Source organism: Macaca nemestrina, chromosome 12, assembly GCF_043159975.1.
Source record: "Macaca nemestrina isolate mMacNem1 chromosome 12, mMacNem.hap1, whole genome shotgun sequence".
NCBI classification, from domain to species: Eukaryota; Metazoa; Chordata; class Mammalia; order Primates; family Cercopithecidae; genus Macaca; species Macaca nemestrina.
This window is the reverse complement of record NC_092136.1, coordinates 45,001,621-45,023,124: the sequence shown is the minus strand read 5'-3', so window position 1 is coordinate 45,023,124 and position 21,504 is coordinate 45,001,621. Positions and strand designations below refer to the sequence as shown.

The 21,504-nt window shown below is 44.9% G+C and overlaps 1 protein-coding gene across 3 annotated transcripts in view; it reads left to right on the top strand.

The window, feature by feature from the left end:
- Positions 1 to 9,683: 9,683 nt before the first annotated feature.
- LOC105487015 (neural EGFL like 1) overlaps positions 9,684 to 21,504 on the top strand; it is a 934,667-nt gene continuing 922,846 nt past the window's right edge. Inside the window, exons 1-2 of one of the 3 annotated variants that reach the window (XM_071074963.1) lie at positions 9,684 to 9,938; positions 18,162 to 18,290. In XM_071074963.1, the coding sequence (XP_070931064.1) occupies positions 9,884 to 9,938; positions 18,162 to 18,290 (184 nt within the window). In that variant the 5' untranslated portion in view covers positions 9,684 to 9,883. The remainder of the gene's footprint in view (positions 9,939 to 18,161; positions 18,291 to 21,504) is intronic. The other 2 variants (XM_011750278.3, XM_011750280.3) reach the window with 2 other exon arrangements.

The following is a 21,504-nucleotide window of genomic DNA, read 5'->3' as shown; positions in this document are numbered from 1 at the left end:
ACATTTTATGTAATTCCTGCATTGTGCTAGGCCCCAGGCAAAATGGAATAAAGTGGTCTCAAATCTTAAGGAACTCAAATTATAGTAGAAGGAAAACCTATTTCTAAAAAACAAATAAATGCCATTTCTCTCCTTTTGGGTGGGTGGAGCCCTCATGTTCCTTACTCAGAGATGTGGCCCCAGGGTTCGGTGTCATGTTCTCTGCTGTCTGATCAGCTTAACCCAGAGGCTCTGTTCTCCTCAAATGAGCACAGCATACTCATGCTCTGCCTCCATCTTCAGCTTCAGTGCCGGAAGGCTACAGAGATGATCTAGGCTGTCCTCACTAGGAAAGAAATGCCCTTACAAGCTGATGCTGAAATCCACATGCCAAGTGCACAGGTGTCCAGCCTGCAGTCAAGCTCTAGACTGGGAAGAGTCTATGATAATAAGAGCTCCATATAATACATTCAGGGACTGGCCTTAAAACTGGACTTTGGCAGGTGCACAGTGCTGTTAACACTAAACTCAGTGTAATGTCTTATCTTCCCAGCAACGGTGCTCCTGAAAGGGCAAGAAGTGCACTCTGTGGGATCAGAGCTTGGTGCTGACTCATCACCTTCTATGTCCTTCCTGAGATTCCTTTGATCATTGTGTGTGTGTGTTTGTTTTTAACATTTTATCTTGAAATTTCAGGTATACATAAAATTGGAGAGAACAGAATAATGAACTCCTATGTCCACATCACACACTCTCAGCAATTACCAACTCATGTCCAAGTTTATTTCATGATCCGTCTCCCCACCCTGAAACCCTGTTTCCCTAGAGTATTTCAAAGCAGATCCCAGGTACCATGGGATTTCAGTGAGAAAGGCTCTGTCTTTATAACCCTTCTAAATATGTTTTTCCTTAATTGGGGATAAAGAGAAATAGGGGAAACTTAGAATTAATTTTTTATTTTTAGAAGAAGAGTCACCAGTCGGGTACTCCAGTCTCACTGGTGACTCTTCTTCTCCCGGGATTTGTCATGTGACTTGCTGGATCATGGCGAAGTCTGGGAGTCCAGGGGAGATGCTGGGGTATGTAGGGTCTTGGACGTGGGCTCAGGGGTCTCAGGATAGCCCAGGTATTTTTATTCCATAACTTGATTCCTCTTGCCTCCTCCTTTCAATCACGAAACAAAGGCAGAGGCATTCTGCAATGATGTGGTATATTTACTTGCATGATTTGCCTCCAGGCTTCCAGCCATCTGCATCGTGTGGCACTCACTGCCGGTGTTCAGGAAAGATGCACAGAGAGAGGTTTCGGTCTTACCTGCTAAGGTTGCGTGAATTTAATCTTTTGGGCTTAGGGCTTTGAGATAAAACACATTTTTAAAAAATCACTCTGTCTCACCTACTCAAAAGTGGAGAGCACTTGTAGGTGCAGGCCCATGACAATCTCACTGTGAACCTCTTTTTTTTCTTTTTGGCTTTCTTGTGAGTGCTTATTTCTATACAGGCCTTCTTGTGAGTGCTTATTTGTACACATAGTCTTGAGGTGAGGGCAAGAATGACAGAAAACTTGCACTAGGCTAGTATTGATAGTTTATAAAGCTGGTACAATGTGAGGGAGTGTGGGGGAGAGACTGGTAACTGCCTTTGAATTTCCGTTCTTCCCTTTTTTAGTAACATGTCTGACGTTAGCCAGGCTCGTTGCCACCCAGCCAAACCATGAAGTTTCCTGGTTCCCTTGCAGCAAAGTACAGTAGATTGACCTGGCTTCACTTCTTTATGCCCCGCACCCTGCGAACCACACCCTTGCTAGGTCCTTATCGTGGGTGGATTGTACTTCTTGCCCTTGATTTGGGGCTTGGTAATGCATCTGTGCTTTGGCTAATAGCGTGTGAACAGATGTGGCAGTGTGCCAGTTTTGAGTCTAGACCTTAAGAGGCCTCACCTATTTCTATCTGCTCTTTGGTGTCTCTTTGGGCCATGAGGAACAGATCTGGCTAGCCCATCAACCCAAGGAAGATGAAAGGCACATGGGACAGTCACTCAACTGAAACACAGACCTGCAGTGAGAAACGGAATCAGCCCAGCCACTGTAACCTGAAGCAGAACTGCCTGAGACCAGCACAGATGAACTGAACCCTAGCCAACCTGCAGATATCTGTTTAGTGTTGTATGACATGGAAATTCTGTGGTTGTTATATAGCAGTATCTAACAGATACATATGGAGTGGCCCTGTGACTAGGTTCTGCCCAAATATATATGGAAAAAATACATGGGACTCCTAGGCATGCTCTTCTTTTCATTTTTTTCCATATTTTGCTGTCTGGAATGTGGCTGTAATGGATGGAGTACCAGCAGCTATAATGAACCATGAGGACAAGAACTACATTCTAGGAATGGTGGATCCTCCAACTCTAGAATTCTTTTACTGAAGAGAGTATTAAAGACTTACGTTACTATCATTTGGGAGTTTTCCTGTTATATGAAGCCAGATAGAATCTTTACTGATATAGGAAATAAAATAAACACTCTTGGCCTTTTATCCCACTCCCTATTCTCCCATCCCTTGTGGAGGAAGGTGTCAGCCATTGGTCCTCATTTCTCAACGGGGTCTCCTTAGCTTTCTCTTTTCATCCAGATCAGTGGGAGCAGATGGCTGTGGCAAGGTCCAGCCTGGAGGGAAGGCAGATGGCCAGTCTATTTTGGCTTTCACAAAGGCTATGCTCTTCCAGCATTGTCTCTACATTAATAAAAGTGATGTTTTAGCCTCCTGCTAACTGTTATCTTATGTCTCAATTGGTTCAGAACTCAGGTAGGGAATTGGGCTGTTATGAAACTGACTTCATAGGTTTAAACTCAGGAGAAACAGTAAAATTCATATGGCCTGGGTTTGAGTCTCACTCAGCCACTTACTTGGTCAATGGCTCACTTTCCACATTTGTAAGATAGGTATAATAATGCTACCTACCTAATTGGGTTGTTTTGAAGAATAAATTGAGTTAATCCTTGGATAGTACTTAGAGCAGTAACCGCTCATAGTTACACTTAAGAAATGTAGCCAATACCATTCTGGCCAGGGCTGGGGTGAGGCCTGTTTCTAGGGCCTCTATGAAGATAGTGTGCCAAATTTTTAATGGTCTATTGGAATGGACATGTGATTGCTTAACATTTAATAAAGCCTAGATATGTGCACACCTTGGTTTCTGTCATCAGAAACTTGAAACTCATCCAAGATTATTGATGTTATGGATTACAATGGTTTCATCCAAAGAATTATGAGATGCCTTTATCTATATGTCTATATATTTTTCTATTTTCCTACAGATCTATACCCAGCTTTGTCCTAAATATGTTTGATGCTATGAGACAAAAGGACACTAGTTAATTTAGCAAAATATGGATCCCTCTAATTTGGATGTCATTGAAGTGGATTGTGGTAATTAGAGAATGAAGTTTTCATATAGAGTTTATATATCCATATGGAAACAGAGGTTCACACATAAATACATTCATTCAGCCTCTTTTTATAAGTGCACGTGCATTTCAGGAAATGAAAACATCCGCACAAGTCAGGCTTGCACAGTTGCAGAGAGTACTGGGGCTGTTAGGTTTGTGAAGGAAACTTGGGTGCTTGTGCACTTTCCTCGACTCTGGCAGCAGATTGGCACTTGTGTTAATTTCCTACTGCTGCCATAACAAAGCACTACAAACTGAAAGATGTAAGACGGCAGAAATTTAATCTCTCACAGTTCTGGAGATTAGGAATCTAAAATCAAGGGTTGGCAGGACAAGTCTTTAGGGGATAATCCTTCCTTGCCTCTTCCAGCCTCTGGAAGACACCCCTTGGCTTGTAGCTTGTCTTCATTTTCTGCTGCTCTTTTTTTTTTTTTGAGATGGAGTCTCATTCTGTTGCCCAGGCTAGAGTGCAGTGGCACGATCTCGGCTCACTGCAACCTCCACCTCCTGGGTTCAAGCAATTCTCCTACCTTAGTCTCCTGAGTAGCTGGGACTACAGGTGCATGTTGCCATGCCCGGCTAACTTTTTGTATTTTAGTAGAGATGGGGTTTCCCCGTGTTGCCCAGGCTGGTCGTGAACTCCTGAGCTCAGGCAATCCGCCCGCCTCAGCCTCCCAAAGTACTGGGATTACAGGCATGAGCCACAGCGCCCGGCCTTCTGTTGCTTATAACAGAATACTTGAAACTGTAATTTCTAAAGAAAAAAAAATCTATTTCTTACAGTGATGGAGACTGAAAGGTCCCAGGTCAAGGGTCTGCATCTGGTGAAAACCTTCTTGCTAGTGGGGACTCTGTAGAATAGAGTGGCATAGGGTGTCATGGTGAGGGGGGCTGAGCATGCTAACATGTTCACTCAGGTCTTTCTTCCCCTCCCATGATAATCCATTGATCCATTAACCCATTAATTTCTGCCCTCATGAGCTGATCACCTCTTAGAGGCTTTCAATACTGCCACATGGGGGTTAAACTTCAACATAATTTTTGGAGGGGACAAATAGTCAAACCATAGCACAGCTACTAAAACACTTGAATCTCTGCATCCATGGTCACATGACATTCTCTCTGTCTTTCCACAGTATTTTTCTCTTCTTATATCAGTCATACTGCATTAGGGCCTATACTAACGACCTCATCTTAAGTTGTTACATCTGCAAAAACCCAATTTCCAAATAAGCTCACATTCACAGGTACCAGGGGTTAGAACTTCAACTTATTTTTTAGGGTAGAGGGAAGGTATAGAATCCAATCTGTAACAGTGCTACTTTCTCATTTTCTTTTGTTTTATAAGGCAACTTGTTATGTGTCCACAATGTGAAGATAGTTGAAAGGCTGTTTGGACAAAGAAGAGTGGCTTCGGGAGGGGAATTCGTAAGGCAGTAAATAGAAGGTTTCTCATGCTTGGAACTGCTTTTAGCTTGCACGTTTAGTTTGGATACTAAAAAGGAGTCCTTCTTGCTCTTCCTCTATGGGATCTGCTGCCCCACATAGAGTCAGCCGTGGAGCAACTCTGGGGGAGAGAGAGAGAAGGCCTTCTGACTGTTGCCATGCTGACAGCCAATGAGAAGAGTTCATTCTCCATGCTGCTTCCTGGCAGAACATGCATTGATTCATTCATTCAACAACATTTAATGAGCTCCTAAAATGTGCTAGGCACTGTTCTAGGTGGGAAGATACATTGGTGAACAAGAAAGACAAAATTCCTATTCTTGTGGAGCTTGAGTTATATTGGGGAAGACAGAGAACAAATAAGTAAACATATAAATCATCTTAGACAATAACAAGCACTCTAAAAAATAAAGCAGGGTAAGAAGGCAGAGGATGCTGGGAGTAAAGTGCGAGGCTTCATTAGGCAAGGTCTCCTCAAAGAGCTGACATGTGAGACGAGATTTGAGTCAGTTATAAGTGAACCTTCCAGGTAGAGGGGACAGCAAGTGCAAAGATCATAAGGATGGTATGAATTTGGAATGTTTAAGGAAGAAGAAAGCCCACCTGGAGTGAGTGAGGGGGAGAATAGGGAGAGAGGGACCTGGGAAGAGAAGCAGGTGTGATATAAGATGTTTGGATTTTTCTAAAATATGATGGAAGGCTCCAGGAGGAGTTTTGAGCAAGGGAGCGTGATCTGATACATGTTACAAAACACAGACTATGACTGCTGAAGGCGGAGGTGACTGAATTATACGGGGCAAGAATGGAGGCAGAGAGAACCATTGAGAGTCTATAGCTGTAGCCTGTGGGAGAGCTAATGATGGGCTGGAGGAAGGTGGGAGAAGGTGACCTGGTGAGAAGGGAAATTTGACTTGGGATTTTTCTTTAAGGTATACTCACAGGGCTTGATGGCTTGTGTGTGGGGGCATAGGGCAAGCAAGTCAAGGATGACCTTGGGTTATGTAGTTGGAAGTCAGCAGTGAGAAATTTAAGAGAAGGGAAAAGTCAAAAGTCCTCATTTGGCCATATTACAATTTTTTGTCATGATCATTAAAATATTTTTAAAAACAGCTTTGAGATATAATTCACATACCATACAATCCACCCAAAGTATACAATTCAATGGTTTTTACTACATTGTGAATATCTGTGAGAGTTTTACATCCATCACCACAATCAAATTTAGAGCCTTTTCATTACCTCAAAAACAGTCCCTACACTTTTTAGCCATTACCCTCTAATCTTACCTCCCTAACCCCAAGTCCTAGACAACCACTAATCAGATGTTTTGTCTCTATAGATTTGCCTATTCCTGACTTTTCATAAAAATGAAATTGTATAATATACGGTCCTTTTTGACAGGCTTTTTTCACTTAGTATGTTTTCAAGGTCTGTCAATGTTGTAGTATGTGTCAATGCTTCATGTCTTTTTATTGCTGAATAATATTCCATTATATAGGCATACCACATTTCATTTATCCACTTATTTGTCAATGGACATTTAGGTTGTTGCTACTTTTTGGCTATTTTGAATAATGCTCTAGACATTTATGTATAAGTTAGTACATGGACATATGTTTTCATTTACCTTGTGTGGATACTAGGGATAGAGTTGCTGTACAGCAACTCTGTTTAACTGTTGAAAGAACACTTTACATTCTAACTAGCAGTATATGAGAGTTCCAATTTCTCCACATCCTCATCAACATTTATTATCTATTTTATTCTAGCCATCCTCGTGGGTGTGAAGTGATATCTCACTGTAGTTTTGACTTGCATTTCCCAGATGGCTAATGATGTTGAACATCTTCTCATGTGTTTATTGGCCACTTGTATATATACTTTGGAGTAATATCTATTCAGATCCTTTGCCCATTTGCAAATTGGACCTTTTATTGTCTTGTATTATTTAGTTGTAATAGTTTTTTAGTAGATATAAGTTTCAACCAGATATGTCTTGCAAAGATACTTTTTCATTTCACCGGTTTTTACTTCATTGATAGTGTACTTTGAAGTGCAAATGTTTCTAATTTTGATGATGTGGCCATATTATATTCAAGATGTCTAACAGGTAGTTAGACATGTAGGCCTGGGGTTCAAAATAGAGGCTGGGGATAGAGATGCATCCCTGTATAGATATTATTAAATCCAAGAGGTGGGATGAGCTTAATAGGGAGGGAGTGTGGCTGGAAGGGAAGGGTTGAGGAGTGAGTCCTGGGGCTCTCTAACATTTAGAGGTCAGGAAGAAGAGGCAGAAGGATAATCAAAGACAACTACTGGCTCCTGAAGAACGCACGAAGGTAGGCCATCCTGAAGGGGAGGGTGGACTTGGGATCTGGCATCGGGTAAGATGTTCCAGTGTGGCTTTCACTGAGCCCAAGTCTCACTGTAACATTCCGCCATCAAGTACGTACATAGCCATGTGTCCCTTCATTGTCACTATAGAAACTTGCTGGGCCCATTCTATGAAGGTCACCTTAGCTTAACGGGCCTACACACTCAAAATCCCCACTCAAGGACTGCACTTATAGGAGGAGATTGCAGTACTTAGTTATCTAGAAAAGATTTATGACCTTATTGAGATTAACTCTTGTTACTGTTAATGCATGTTATGTTGCAAAGCTATGACAGAACATATGTCTTGCTTTATTTTTTAATGGAACAAGCTATAAGTCCCATCCCACAGGACCGGCTAATTACACAGAGACTTTAATAAAGATAGAGAACTCTGAAGATCTTACCCAGACCACCTTTTCCCCTTGCTGGGGTCACTGTACTTTTAAGGATTCTGGGCTTTCTGAAATCAATAAAAGGGCCTTGGAAACAACAGTCCAAAGCAACTCAAGGCTGTTCCTGCTGAGGTGTACTTAAAAGACTGCAGAGGAGAGACAGGAAATGGCTCTTACAATACAACATGGTGTATGGTGTCCTTGTCCACAAGGCCCAACAAGACTTGGGAAATCCTATTCTCTTCAAGATGTGTGATTTTAACGTTAGCTTTAAATGCAACACGCTCCAGGTGGAAGGAAAAACACGTGGACTCTGTTAGTGAAAATACAGAGTCAAGGCAGACAGATTTCCTTTGGGCCTTAGCTGAATCTAAGTTGGAGTCAGCTGATATCAGTTTACCTCTTAATCATTCAGCTCAACTTCTGGATTGCACAGCAGACTTCTTGAGCTGGAATTTACCTGCTTGTTCACTTTCTTTTTCATCTGCCAAAGGACCACAACAAAAAGGGCCAAGTGGGACGGTGGCTTGCACACAGAAATATCCAGAAAAATAAGGCAGAGACCAGAAGAGCATGCTAGTAAAGCCTTGTCTCTTAATAAGCTGCACTAATTTGGTGAACTTCACTGGGGCTCCTGGGGTCAGAGTTGTGTAGGGGTTAAGGATATAGGTAGTGAAAGTGGGTGCAAGAAGTGAGAAGGGCACGTTCTTATTAGTGAAGAGGATTCTGAAAGGTTGGAATTGGTTTCCAGGAAATGAGGGAGGGCTGTTCTGAGGTTTCCTTGGACTCCTCTGGAATCCCTGTTGTGAATATCAAAGGGGTACTAGTGGTGAGGGGCAGTAGTTGGGGGGGTCAGAAAGAGTGGGAAGACTGAACAAGCTGGGTAACTTGAAATTATGTGGGGTTCATTTGCTGTAAATCAGAGGCTGTCATTTCAGATTTCATGACTTTACATGTCCAGTTGTAAATAACATTCCTAGGTGTTAGTGGGACAAATACGAAGTGGGACAGCAGTCTCAAGTTTGGGAGATCTTCACAGGGAAGGTCGTCAGGTCCTGAAAGTGTCGCCAGGTCCTGAAAGGGTCGCATAGAGGGGAGAGAACCCATTCTCTTCTTGCCAAGTAGAAAACAAAGCCTAGCTTTTCTCTCCAGAGAATGTTGTGGTGGTGGGGGAGGGAAAAGAAGGTAGAGGTCCGGGAGAAATTGCAAATGGGGCCAAAATGTGACTATGAAAGAAGAGTGAGCTTTTGATAATACCATTAAGAAAATCACGCAAGAAAAAAAAAAAAAGATGGTTAGGTATTACCCCTATGTGGCAGCATCTGCCCTGCAGAACGAGAAGGTTTGCAAACAGACTTCCCAAACCCCAACCACAGCTCGCTCTGCCTCGAGGACCCCTTTTCTGCACCCCCACCTCAGCGCCCTCTTCCTGCACCCACAAAGAGAGTACTCAGTCATAGGGGTTCACCAGGAGAGAGGAGACAGAAGGTACAGGCGGTGAGCGAGAACTCAGCCATCATCTCACTCAGGTCTCTCCCTACCCAGCTGATAGAGCGAATCCCGAGTAATTGTTTTCCGAGGGGGTCCGTGGGCGCTCGGTGGCGCCGCCTCGGTCTGGGTTCCCCGGAGGAAAAATACCCACCCGCTAGGACACAGCGGCTTTTCGACTCGGCGGGGATGAACTGTGGCAACTTCTGCAGCCCCCACCGCGGTGCGGAAGCAGAGGCGGCAACATTGGCGACGGCGGCTCGGCGGGGCTGGAGCGCGTGAAGCCGTGGGGGCGCCGTGCGCCTCCCGCTTTCTGGTTTCGGCCGCGAGTCCCGGGACTCCGACTTGGGTGATCCGGGTGGTAGCGGCTGCGGCGCCTGCAGTCCAGATCCTCGCAGTTCCGGGGGCGAAGAAGGCGAACGAAATCGTCCCCCAGTGGGGAGCGCAACAAGCCACAGTAGCCAAGCCCCTCGCTCCTGCCCCGGCTCCCAGGCGAACGCAGCTGCAGCGGGGGCCGGGCCCCGAGCCCCACGCCGCCGCCGCCGCCCGTGGTGAGGGGCGGGCTGGGGGCGGGGCGGCCGGGGCTGCCTTCCCGGGCGCATCCCCGAGCGCAGCACAGGCGCTGCCGAGCCACCTCCCCCGCCGCCCGCTAGCAAGTTTGGCGGCTCCAAGCCAGGCGCGCCTCAGGATCCAGGTTCATTTGTTTCCACCTAGCTTCGGTGCGCCCTGCTAGGCGGGGACCCTCGGGAGCGATGCCGGTGGATGTGATTTTAGTTGTGTGGTTCTGTGTGTGCACTGCCAGGACAGGTAAGCATGACGGTGGCGGTTAGAGGGATCCGGGAAACGGGGGTGCCCATAGCCCACGGTGGCGTGGGGAGACCTGGAGCCGAGCTCTACGCTGGTCTGGGGAACGGCGGTAGTGTGGATCGGTTCCTGGGATCTCTTTGCCCTGCTGGGAGTGACAGGGTGAGAAGAGGGACTCACGGGCTTGAAGATGTCCCCGTTGAGTGCCTGTTCTCAGGGGACCCGGCCTCTGGGGCGCAGGAGTGAGGGGCGCGGCCGAGCGGACGCACCCTCGGGCGGCTAGTAACCAGCTTTCTGTGCCAGGGAGTCGAAACCCGCAGCAGGGCGGGCCCGCGTGCCGCGTGTTCCCGAACTTGAAAGGTGCTGTGGAAACCGCTCTCGCCGACCCCCGCCAGGCTGGGAAGGGGTGGCTGCGGGAGTCGCACCCGCGGAGGGAGCGCTTCCGGCTGGCGGGTGCGGCCGGGGCCCAGGAGGGCGCGGTGCGGCGAGGGGAGAGAACTGCGGGAGAACCCTGGGATCCTGCGATCTCCTCCTGTCCCTTTCTGACTACCCAGGAGAACTCCAGGAGTATTCTCCTCCGCCCCGCTTTGCTCCCAAGGGTTGGGCGAACAATTATCTAAGAGAAATAGACCTGTGGAGACAATCCGGGGAGATTTTCTCAAGCTCAAACCAGTTTTCTCTTGCCATAATCGCAGGGTTCGGGGTGGGGAGGAGGAGCAAGGATGGTGCATGATTGTCTGAAGTCCCCACTTCGTTCTGCCTCCGGAGACGCAGTTGTGAGGACTCTCAGCGCATCTTCTTCCTTCTGCTTCCACCGGCTTCCTTGCCCGAAAGTCCCCTGGGGTTTGGAGACTGGCTTGCAGCCGCCTTCTTCAAAGAGCTAGTAGTAGATGCGCGGAGACTGGGGTGAGGTGAGGTGGGGTGAGATGTGGTAGGAAATTGGCAAAAATAGGGCCTGTCAACTAGGGGGAGTGTCGGAGGTTTGCAATCCTACCCAGCCATCCCTCCGTACGCGCTGCCGACTTTGCACCCTAGAATCTGTGTGGTCATTCCCTCTGCCTTTATTCTCCCCGCTTTACCACCGTATTTCCTTCTCTATAGGCGTGGCCTTCTCTCCAGGCCAAAGAGCAAGTTCACCTGGAGAGGGCTGAGGGGGCGTCTGCCTTTGGTTGGCTCAAAAGTTCCCTCCGCTTGCGCCCAGGCGCCCCTCTTTGGCAATTAGCCCGCCAGAAGATCTAGCGTCTAGGAGCTTTCAGAGGACCCTTCCCACTTCCCCAGGACTGAGCAGGCAGCGGCTTTCGTCTGGTTAAGAGTGTTGAGTATGGATTTCTCCAGGGACAAAAGAAACCTCCCATTCCGTTCCTTACCTGGGAAGTTCCGAGCTTCCCAGGCTGCGGAGACGCCAAGGCTCAGTCTAGCTTAGAATAGTTACTTCTTGAGTTCAGGCCCATCAGAACGAGTTAGTCTTTTGAAACCAGAAAACGCTGAAGGAGTGCGCGCACCCCAGGAAGATCAGGACAGGCAAGACTAGTGCAGAGCGTGGGCTACCTGCTCTGAGCGCGAGAGTGCTGGTGGACATCTTGCAGAGGAACCGCAGACAGGGAGAAGCTTGAGAGGGAGGGGGCAACCCGTTAGTCAGTTCACCTCCCTAAGTGCACATCACTACGGAATATGCCTAAATCCTTTGTTCTCACTATTCCTTTGAAAAGTCGTCAAAGTACCCTTATCACGGAATGCAAGGTGTTTCAGGGTTCATTGCTTGTGGAGGGGATCTTTAAGAGCAGGTATTTTCCCTCTTTCCACTTCCAATCCCCTTTAAATCATGTAAAAATTTGGTTGTAGGGAAAAATTCATTCATGTATTTATTCATTCAACAAACGATGTTTTGCTGGGTGCCAGTATTTCTTATGCAAAGAGGAAATGACTTAGTCCTTGACTTCTAGGAACTTACAGCTTAGCTGAGAATCTAGATAGGAACTGGCAGGCATTTTAATTTTACAGATTGATGGGGGGTGGTGAAGAGGTAGGAGTATAAGTTTGTATTAAGGAAATATGGAGGAGGGACAGTTTGAATTAATTCTAGGGAGGAGTGGTGGTCAGGGATTTGAGAGTTGTGCCTTCAAGGCTTTGTAGGGAGTTTTCCAGGTGGACAAAGTGGTAAGGCATTCTTGGCAGAGGGAACAGATTGAGCAAAGGCAGGGAAGCATGGAAGAATCTGACCCATTGATTGTGACTGTTGCCTAGGGAGCTTGGGTTTTCAATGCCCCTTGGCACTATTTGAACACTAGAGGCCACATATTTCTTCACACATTATCAGAAGAATCAGAGAGACGGGGGGAATTACCTCTCAATTTGTACACTTAAAATATCTTGTAGTTTGAGAGGGTATAAGCAGTAGCTTTCTGGGGGCAGCCGTCTGATTTTGTGCAGGAATCACCATTACCACACCATCCATCCACCTCTTAGGTAACAAAGGCTGGCTGGTGATTAGTTTATCAGCATCCAAACAGCTGCATGGAAAGTTTCTTTGTCAAGTGGGACAATTGTTGTCTGGGCTGTTAACAGTCCTAGATGAAATAAACATGTGGTTCACTTAGTGAGCTGCTCAGATATCACCGCCTTTTAAAGGAACTGAGTAGATGATTATCAGGCACATTTTAATTAAAGAAAGACTGCAGTGCAGACACAGTTGCATATGAAAAGATCTAATGATAGGTATCACGAGGAGCTGCTTAAATCTGCCTTGTTCAGAGAACTTGTTTTAGAGTGCAGAGTGGAGTCAAGACGGGAGGTGCCATTCTCCAGTTCTTGTTATTTCTGGTTGAGAAATCAGAGATTTTCAGGTACATCACTCATAATGAAAATTTAGAAGGCTACAATAACAGCAGTAATCACACACTATCTCTATGAGTTTTCGCCAAAGCTTTGGCAGTGCGAATAATTGAAAACTCGATAATTATTCTCATTGCTTTCCAGTTTGTTTTGGTCACCAGCGTAGAGGGTGAAGGGAGTACCTACACCTTCAAAGCCCCTACTAAGTCAATGTCTTTTGCTGCCACCTGCTGGAAAGGAGAGATTTCTTTTTTTTTGAGTTGGAGTTTTGCTCTTGTTGCCCAGGCTGGAGTGCAACGACCGGATCTCGGCTCACCGCAACCTCTGCCTCCTGGGTTCAAGTGATTCTCCTGCCTCAGCCCCCCAAGTAGCTGGGATTACAGGCATGCACCACCACGCCTGGCTAATTTTGTATTTTTAGTAGAGACGGGGTTTCTTTATGTTGGTCAGGCTGGTCTCGAACTCCTGACCTCAGGTGATCTGCCCGCCTCAGCCTCCCAAAGTGCTGAGATTACAGGTGTGAGCCACCGCACCCGGCTGAGAGATTTTCTTTTGGAAGGAACTCTCAGGTGGATCATTAATTATGAATTGAATAATGGAACTGTGAACATGAGCCCCCAGCCTCCAAGGATCAGGGAAAAAATATTGGCTAGCTTGGAACAGGCATAGAGCATATTCTTCAGGAAATTGCTTTTGGGGTATTAAGGACCTTTGTAGGTGCCCAGGGCCCCAAACCTGATTAAGTGGTTGTGAAATTCTGTGGTTAAATGAGCTCCTGGAGCATCATTCTAGCATTATTTTAGTCTGCATGGTCCAGAGGAAAACAACTTCCACCATGGACAATGAGCAGGAGTAAATTTAAAGTCAGCCAGACCCAGGAGGATTTGCTGGAAAGCCTATGTCTGGGACCCCAAAGGTGAACTGAGTGGACTGTGGGCCCGAGCATTCCCTGGGTGGGGGTGAGGAGCAGCCAATAGCAGCAGCAGCAGGAGGAGGAGGAGCAGGTATCTTTGTTAGGGTAGAGGTTCTGAATTCTAGAGTCAGGCCTCAAGTGCCTCTGTGACATTGACATGCTGCCTTCCACATTTTTAAAATATTTCTTCCCCAGGAGCTTTTTATCTTGCTTAATTGTAATTCACAATTTCAGCCATTTGTAGGGCCGTTATGTCCAAAGTAGAAAACTTTGATAGAGTTTCCTAGGAAAGGGCAGGAGCTCCATGCTTGGACAAGAAGCAGAAACATTAAAAAATTTTTTTTTTATGAGACCACACTCACACTACATAAAGTTCAAGAGAGCCCATGTAAATGCTGCCTTATTAATAGCTTTTCTCATTCCCTAGGCAGTATGCAAAGTGCTATCCTTTACACATCCTGCTATGGGCACGAGGCATTTTCATCCTGGTGGGGACTAATTAAAGGGAGAGAAGAAAACTGTATCCAGAAGCCTAATTGATTTCTCTTTTTTGACTCTGTTTTTATGAGGTGTTTTATTTTATTTTATTTTAATTTTTTTATTATGAGGTGTTTTCATAATAAAAGCAATACATTTATCTTTAAAGCCAGAGGAGCTCCTTCACTTTTGAGTTGTGGGCAGGGAGTTGGGGAGCGAATATAGATTTCATATATGGATTTTACAAGCAAACCCAGGGTGAGAGGCCCTTCTAGGTCAATTGGGTATGGAGAGGGGCTGGGAGGAAAGGGGCCATCTGTACCTTTTGTGTGATTCCAGTGGAGTTGAGGACCAGGGAGCTGCAGTGGTCTGCAGAATTGGTCTTTAATTAAAGACAGATTTAATTATGTGCCAGATTGAGCTGCTGAAGTGTGAATATAGTTTCCCCTGAGACTTCATGAGTCTGGTGTAACAGGTACCAGTATCTTTTTACACATGGTAACCCAAAACATGAAATTTCCTATAGCAGAAGATATGAAGCCACCCGTGTTATCGCTGATGTGGAGTACTAGAGTTCTGAAGTCTCTGCTTCAGCAATTCCTTCAGGGAGGCAGGTATTAACATTTCTATTTTATGGATGAGGAAACTGAGGCCTGATAAATGAATGCTTTTTTAAAGGGCACAGAGTTAGTAGAGGGAAGAGACTGGGCTGAAACTGACTCTCACTTTAGTGTTGGTTCCACGGTACTTTCTGGATTGAGGGCACTGTGTTCTCATTTGGGGGTGGGGATTCAAGGACACCATTGGGGTGTTCTGCTAGTTCTACAGGGTTTGTTTGGGTGGTTTGAAGCCTTGCCCAATTAATTGCAGGGCTCTTAGTCTGGAAGATTTGAGCATCTTAAGGATGCCATCGTAGAAGAATTTTTGTCCCTGTATCGGTCAATATTGCCATAATAATTTTGTATAACAACCCAAAACTCAGTAGCTTGAAGCGAACCATTGATTTTAGTTCACAGATCTGTAAATTGTGTTTGGTGTTGGCTTATCTAGGCTGCATTTGGCTGGGCTTGGTTTCAAACTCAGGTAGGCTGCTTGCTCCACACTTCTAGGTCTCCTTGGACCAGTGGGCCAGCAGGGACATGTTCTTATCATGATGAGGAAGTAGACGAGAACAAACCCCACTGCGTAAGCGTATTCAAACCTCTGCCTGCATAATGTTACTAACATCCCAATGGCCAAAGCAAGTTATGTGGCTGGCCTCAAAGTCAAGAGATGGTGAGGTTTACTCCCATTCTAGTGGAAGGAACTGCAAAGCCACACAGTAAAGGCTGTGGATATGAGATGGGTAAAGATTTGAGGCCAATATTCAGTCAACCACTGTCCTTTTAGAAAGTTTCCCTGGCTTGCATGTCATCCGTCATCTCATACTATGCCGAGATATGCTTATTGCTCAGAGGTCATTGCACCCAAAGTATTGATCATGCACCAACTCATTAGATAATTAATCAGGTCCTAAGTTCAGAGCCTGCCTGCCATCTGTCCAGGCCTGTGAAAGGTACTTGGGCAACAGGGGTGCTTCCTTCTTCTTGCGTCTGGTGAAGGCACATTCCCCAGACCACTTTCCAAATTCCTGGCTAAAGAAACACCAATTTGGAGGCCCTTCGAAATTTAATTTCTGCCCTTAAACATAAACTTTAAAAACCTCCAATTATATCTCAGAATTAGAATAACATCCAAGCTCCTTCTGGGTCACAGGCCTTATATGATCTGGCCCTTCTCTCTCTCCCTCTTTGGCCTCTTTTCTTTTCTTTCTTTCTTTCTTTTTTTTTTTTTTCGAGACAGAGTTTCACTCTGGCACCCAGGCTAGAGTGCAGCGGTGCTGCAGGATCTGCTTCCTGGGTGCAAGCGATCCTCCTAAGTAGCTGGGACCATAGGTGTACGCTACCACGCCCGGCTAATTTTTTGATCTTTTTGTAGAGATATGGTCTCCCTATGTTGCCCAGTCTGGCCTCAAACTCCTGAGCTCACACAATCCTCCTGCCTCAGCCTCCCAAAGTGTTAGAGTTACAGGTGTGAGCCACTGTGCCTGGTTGGCCTCATTTTCTACTTCACTACCCCTGGCCCATTCAGTTTCAGCCATGCTGGCCTTTTTTCTGTTCTTGGGACACTCCCAGTTTGTTCCTCATTTGCATGTACCGTTCTCTGCATGTGGAAAGCTTCCTCCCGTCTTGCCTTTTCTAGTCATTTAAGTTGCAGCTCAAAAGAACCTTTTCCAACCCGCCTTTCTAAAGTAGGGCCCCCATCCAAGTTGTTTTCTATCCTGTTACTCTATTTTATTTTCTTCACGGTATTTATTGCCATCTCAGATTATCTTATTAATTGGCTTATTTTTTGCCCTCCCCTCACCTAACCCACGGAAAGCGAGCTCCATGAGCACATCTCTAGTGCCTAGCAATGTGTGTGCTATATAGTACACACTCAGTAATACCTGTTGAAAAAATTATGAGATGAATGAATGCAGAGTGAATGGAAGGAAGACATCTTTGGGTCAACTGGAAGGGGAAAACTTAAATCTTCAGTTCAGGGGACAAGGGGAAGCCTGACAGAAACTGAGAAGGCAGCTAATAGACATTTTGTTTGCCTTGGCAATAACGGGTGTCAGCTCTAAAGAGGCCTTCCTGATCGACCATCTGTCGACAGAAGCCTAGCAGGTCCTGTTTCCTAACAGGGAAAGAATAAGGAAAGAGTAGATTTCCTTCTGCAAGCCTATAGGACCAGGGGTTAAGGTGGGAGGACAGGTGAGGTTGTGATAGCTTATGATGTCCCAGTGAACATTCACGCAGTGGGTGCAAGCCTTCCAAATCTTGTCTCAGTGACTGCATTACCATCAGATGAGAGTTGACAGCTGTTGCTGATTAAAACATTTCCAACAGCACAGTCAAAATTGCACGATTGAAATGATGAGTGTAGATGGACACAGCCTTTATGAATGGCTTAAACACAGCCCCTTAGAGTGATCACTAGCCTTATTAATACATATAGTTGGAAATCACTTTGCAATCATGAATGAATCATTCCTCAGAGCACCCCCTGGGTGAGAGGCGTCTTTAGGGGTTTGTCTTAGACAAGGGAAGAGGAGGCTCAGGGCTGTGTTTCTCTGCACTAAGGTTCTCTAAAAAGAGTTATCAGGGTATCTGACTTTCCAACCAGGAATCCCCTTGGATGGAAATATATATCCATTATTCCAGGGATTCTCCTTCCTGGGCAGTCCCTCTGCCACCCTTCTTCAACAGGAACAGGGTCCTTTTCCACTTTTTTCCTCCTCAGCACAGGTGATTGTGCCTGATTAGTTAGGGAACACTTTGTGGAGGTGTTTACTGGTGGTGGTGGTGTCAGATTTTGCTGCTGCATCTGTCTCTGAGGCAGGTGGATCAGGGCCACAATCTTGTATCCACAGTCACCACCTCTATAAAGCTTGGAAACCCAGTTTTTTCATAACTCACCTGACTGCAAAACCTATCCTGAGTTGAACTCATTTCATGGCAAGACTTGATCTAAACTGATATCAACCTATTTATAATCTTTATTTATGCCAATTAGAGAAGTATGTCATACTTTTTGCTTCAGAAATACTGTATTTGATTATGGGGTGCTGAGTTAGATTTTGCTAAAAATGTTACATAAAATGTAGTATATAGGCCATATTACCTTTCTAACATATGGCACCTTCTGAATTCTGGATATTTAACCTCAGGAGTTTTGGATAAGAAATTATCAATCTATAATGTGGGGTAGGATTGGGGGAAGGAACAAAGAAACTACAGTATTGGCGGGGTAAGGGAGCAAAGATTTGCTTTTCTTTTCCCTCCATAGACAAAGACTTTCCAAGCACTCATCATTGGCTTCCTTGTATTACCTGCCACTCCCTGACTCTGTAACCTCTGCTCTGTAATGCTACTAACAGTCTGCATTTTAAGCCCAAACAACTCTTTGTTCCTTTACAGTGGTGGGCTTTGGGATGGACCCTGACCTTCAGATGGATATCATCACCGAGCTTGACCTTGTGAACACCACCCTTGGAGTGGCTCAGGTGTCTGGAATGCACAATGCCAGCAAAGCATTTTTATTTCAAGGTAAAGGCACCTCCTTTCCTGCATGGTGGCAGAGGTTGGGGAGGAGGGTCTGCCTGGGGGGTGCTCATCTGGTGTGTGTTTGTCTGGAGATCACCTTTGCTATTTCTCTTGTGTTGCTGTCCTGAGTGCTTAGATATGCAGGGGGTATTATTCTGAGGGCAGGAGGGAGGCATTAGAGATCATGGTGAAATATTTGGTTTGGCAGTAAAATATTTCCTTGATTTTGGTGAGGATCTAAAATGGAATGAATTTATAAAATACTTGAAAGTAATTGACCAGCCATATTATTGTTACAGGATATTTCTCTAGCTGTTATCAATTGCCTTTGCCTGTACTTATACCTATACCTATATTTACATCTTTCATCTAGTGGATAGGCCATAAGGACAGAGGAAAACTTATGGCTGCGTTCTCCTTGGGGTAGAACTTACTCAGTTCTGCCCACTATAAGCTGGACTACAGTTCATTAAATCATTCAGCAAGCATTTATAGAGAAAACATGGTGTGGTTCTTAGAAGCATGGTGTTTCTCACAATTTTGGAGGCTGTGAAATCCAAGAATAAGGCATCAGCAGATTTGGTACCTCGTGGGGGCTGGCTCTGTCTGCTTCCAAGATGATGCCTTGTTACTGTGTCCTGTGGAATGCTGTGTCCTCATATGGTGGAAGGGATGGAAAGGCAGAAAAATAACTAGCTAGTTTCCTTTCTAAAGACACTAATCCATTCATGAGGGCAAAGACCTCATAATTTAATCACTGCCTAAAGGCCCCACCTCTTAGTACTAATGCACTGGGAATTAAGTTTTAATATGAATTTTGGTGAGACACAAATATTCAAATCAGCAAAGTGATATGTCAACAGATAGTTAAAACATGGATAGAAAGCCTGGTATAGGAAGGGGTGGGGTCTCGGAGCATTTTGAATAGAGGGAATAGTATGTGTAAAGGTAAGGCAAAAGCATGGCGGAAGGGTGGTGAACGTCTGGAGGGGTAGACAGGGACTAGGTTACATGGGGCCCTGTTGGCAGAGCTGATACTCTGCTGAGGTGTGTGGGTTTGGGTGTACTGATGATTTATGGCTGGTGTCCAGTTTGATAGGTGGGACGCCATGTACTTTTTGTTGCCTGTTTTAAGTATTACTCTTGCCTGTAGGCCAGTTAATGGCTTTGTGCTTTACTCTCAGAGAAGTGGGGCCTTTGCAGAGGTTTAAACCGGGAAATGAACTGACCAGATACCATAGTAAGGCAGCCTGGATATTCCTCTATGAAAATGTGTGGCAGGGTTCTTTTAACTGAGCCTTTTATGATGATAATAAAAGGATTATTTTAGCATGGCTGAACCAACATAATAGAATGAGATTTACATATTTACAGTGCAGATAACTTAAGATGTTAATGATATATAGCAAATCTACAGTTATTATGTAATATATAACAAGACTATGGACATACTAATTTTCACTTGCTCCTTACTAATGAACTGGTGAAGTATGTAAGCTGGGTATGGTTAAAAGAGTAGAATGAATTACTTTGTTTTTGCATTGTGCGAGATCTGCCCAGTCACTGTTGAGAGTCCATACCTTTCTTGATCTGAGCAAGGCTGCTGACACTTTGTAAACAAAGTTGCTATGGAAACCTGACTGGTCTGTAAGCTTGAAGAAGGCAAGAGTCCTGCAAATCTAGATACTCCTAGATCCTCAGGGCCAACTATTATGCATGAAGCATAGTAGGTGATTAATAAACATTTTGAATGGAATTAAAATTTCTTTTGTACTATGTACCTTATAAAAAAGCTTACTGCTTGCTTTAGTCACTACTATTCATTCATTCCACAAGTGTAGGTAGGTCCCCTGAGCTGGAACTCTACTCTCTAATCTGTGTAATCTCTGTTTTGGCAACTGTCTCTGTGATGTCTGTCCAGCTACAACAACTGGGAGGAATTTTCAGCTTCTTCAAGGGGAAGAGTAACTTCTTTATGGAACTTTGACAAAGAAGGCCTTTCTCTTATATCCCCTGTGATTATATTGGGCTCACCTAGAAAATTCAGGATAATCTCCCCCGTCTCAAGACCAGTAACTTAATCACATCTGCAAATCCCTTCTGTCATGTAAGGTAACATAATCATAGATTCTGTCAATTAACACCTGGACATTTTTGGGGAGCCATTATTTTGTTTATCACAAAGTCTGCCCTCTAGATCCAGAAGATTCATGTCTGTCCCACATGCAAAATACATTCACCCCATCCGAGTACCTCAAAAAGTCTTAATCCATCATAGCAACAACTCGAAGATTGAAATCTCCCCTAATCTCAGCTGAAAAATTCTACCTCTCATTAAGTAATCTAAATCAGATATGGGAGAGACAGTGGGTATAATCCATTTTGGGGAAAAAATTTCTCTCTATTGTGGTCCTATGAAACTGAAAAACAGGTAATCTGCTTCCAAAATACAATGGCAGGATAGACATAAGATACCAGTTATAGATATTTCTGTTCCAAAGGAAGGAAATGGAAAGAAGAAAGGAGTCACTGGTCCCAGACCCTTGTGAAAATCAGCAGTGCAAACTCCACTGGGTTCAAGTCTTAGAAATAATCCTCTTTGGTTTTGGCTCTGTTTTCTGGCTTGTGGCTCATTCCTCTGAGACATTGTTCGTTTTTCGTGAATAATAGCATTTGTTTGCAGTTGAGTAGTTTTAACAGCTTGTTTCCTGCCTGTAAAGTTTTGGGGGTTTGTCAGACATCTTTCATGGTGTCCTCTCTCAGTCTTCTTCAGTACAAATTGGCAGGGTTTCTGTTGGTATAATATTGTCAAGAAACTTGAAGGTCTCCTGTCTACTAGACAAGCAGCTTATCCACAGATCTGTCCTGGATAATGCTGTCTCTATTCCTAACTACTTCTAAGATGACTGAAGGGAATCCATGACTCACATACTGATCTCTACAAAGAGGCCTGTAGGTGATTGAATATTTTGACCTTTTGATCCTTCCAAGGCACTATCAAAAAGTTGTTTAGCCACAACTTGGCTCTAGAGCAGGCTTTCCTGATAGTGTATCTCCTTTTATTGTCTTCTGCAATCTGGATAGGCTGAGAACTCCCTGAATTATCAAGTCCTGACTCCTTTTTGCTTAACAGCTCTTCTCTCAATCCCTCACTTTTCTCTCACATTTTGCCATAAACAGCAAGAAGAAATCAGACTGTACCTTCAACACTTTGCTT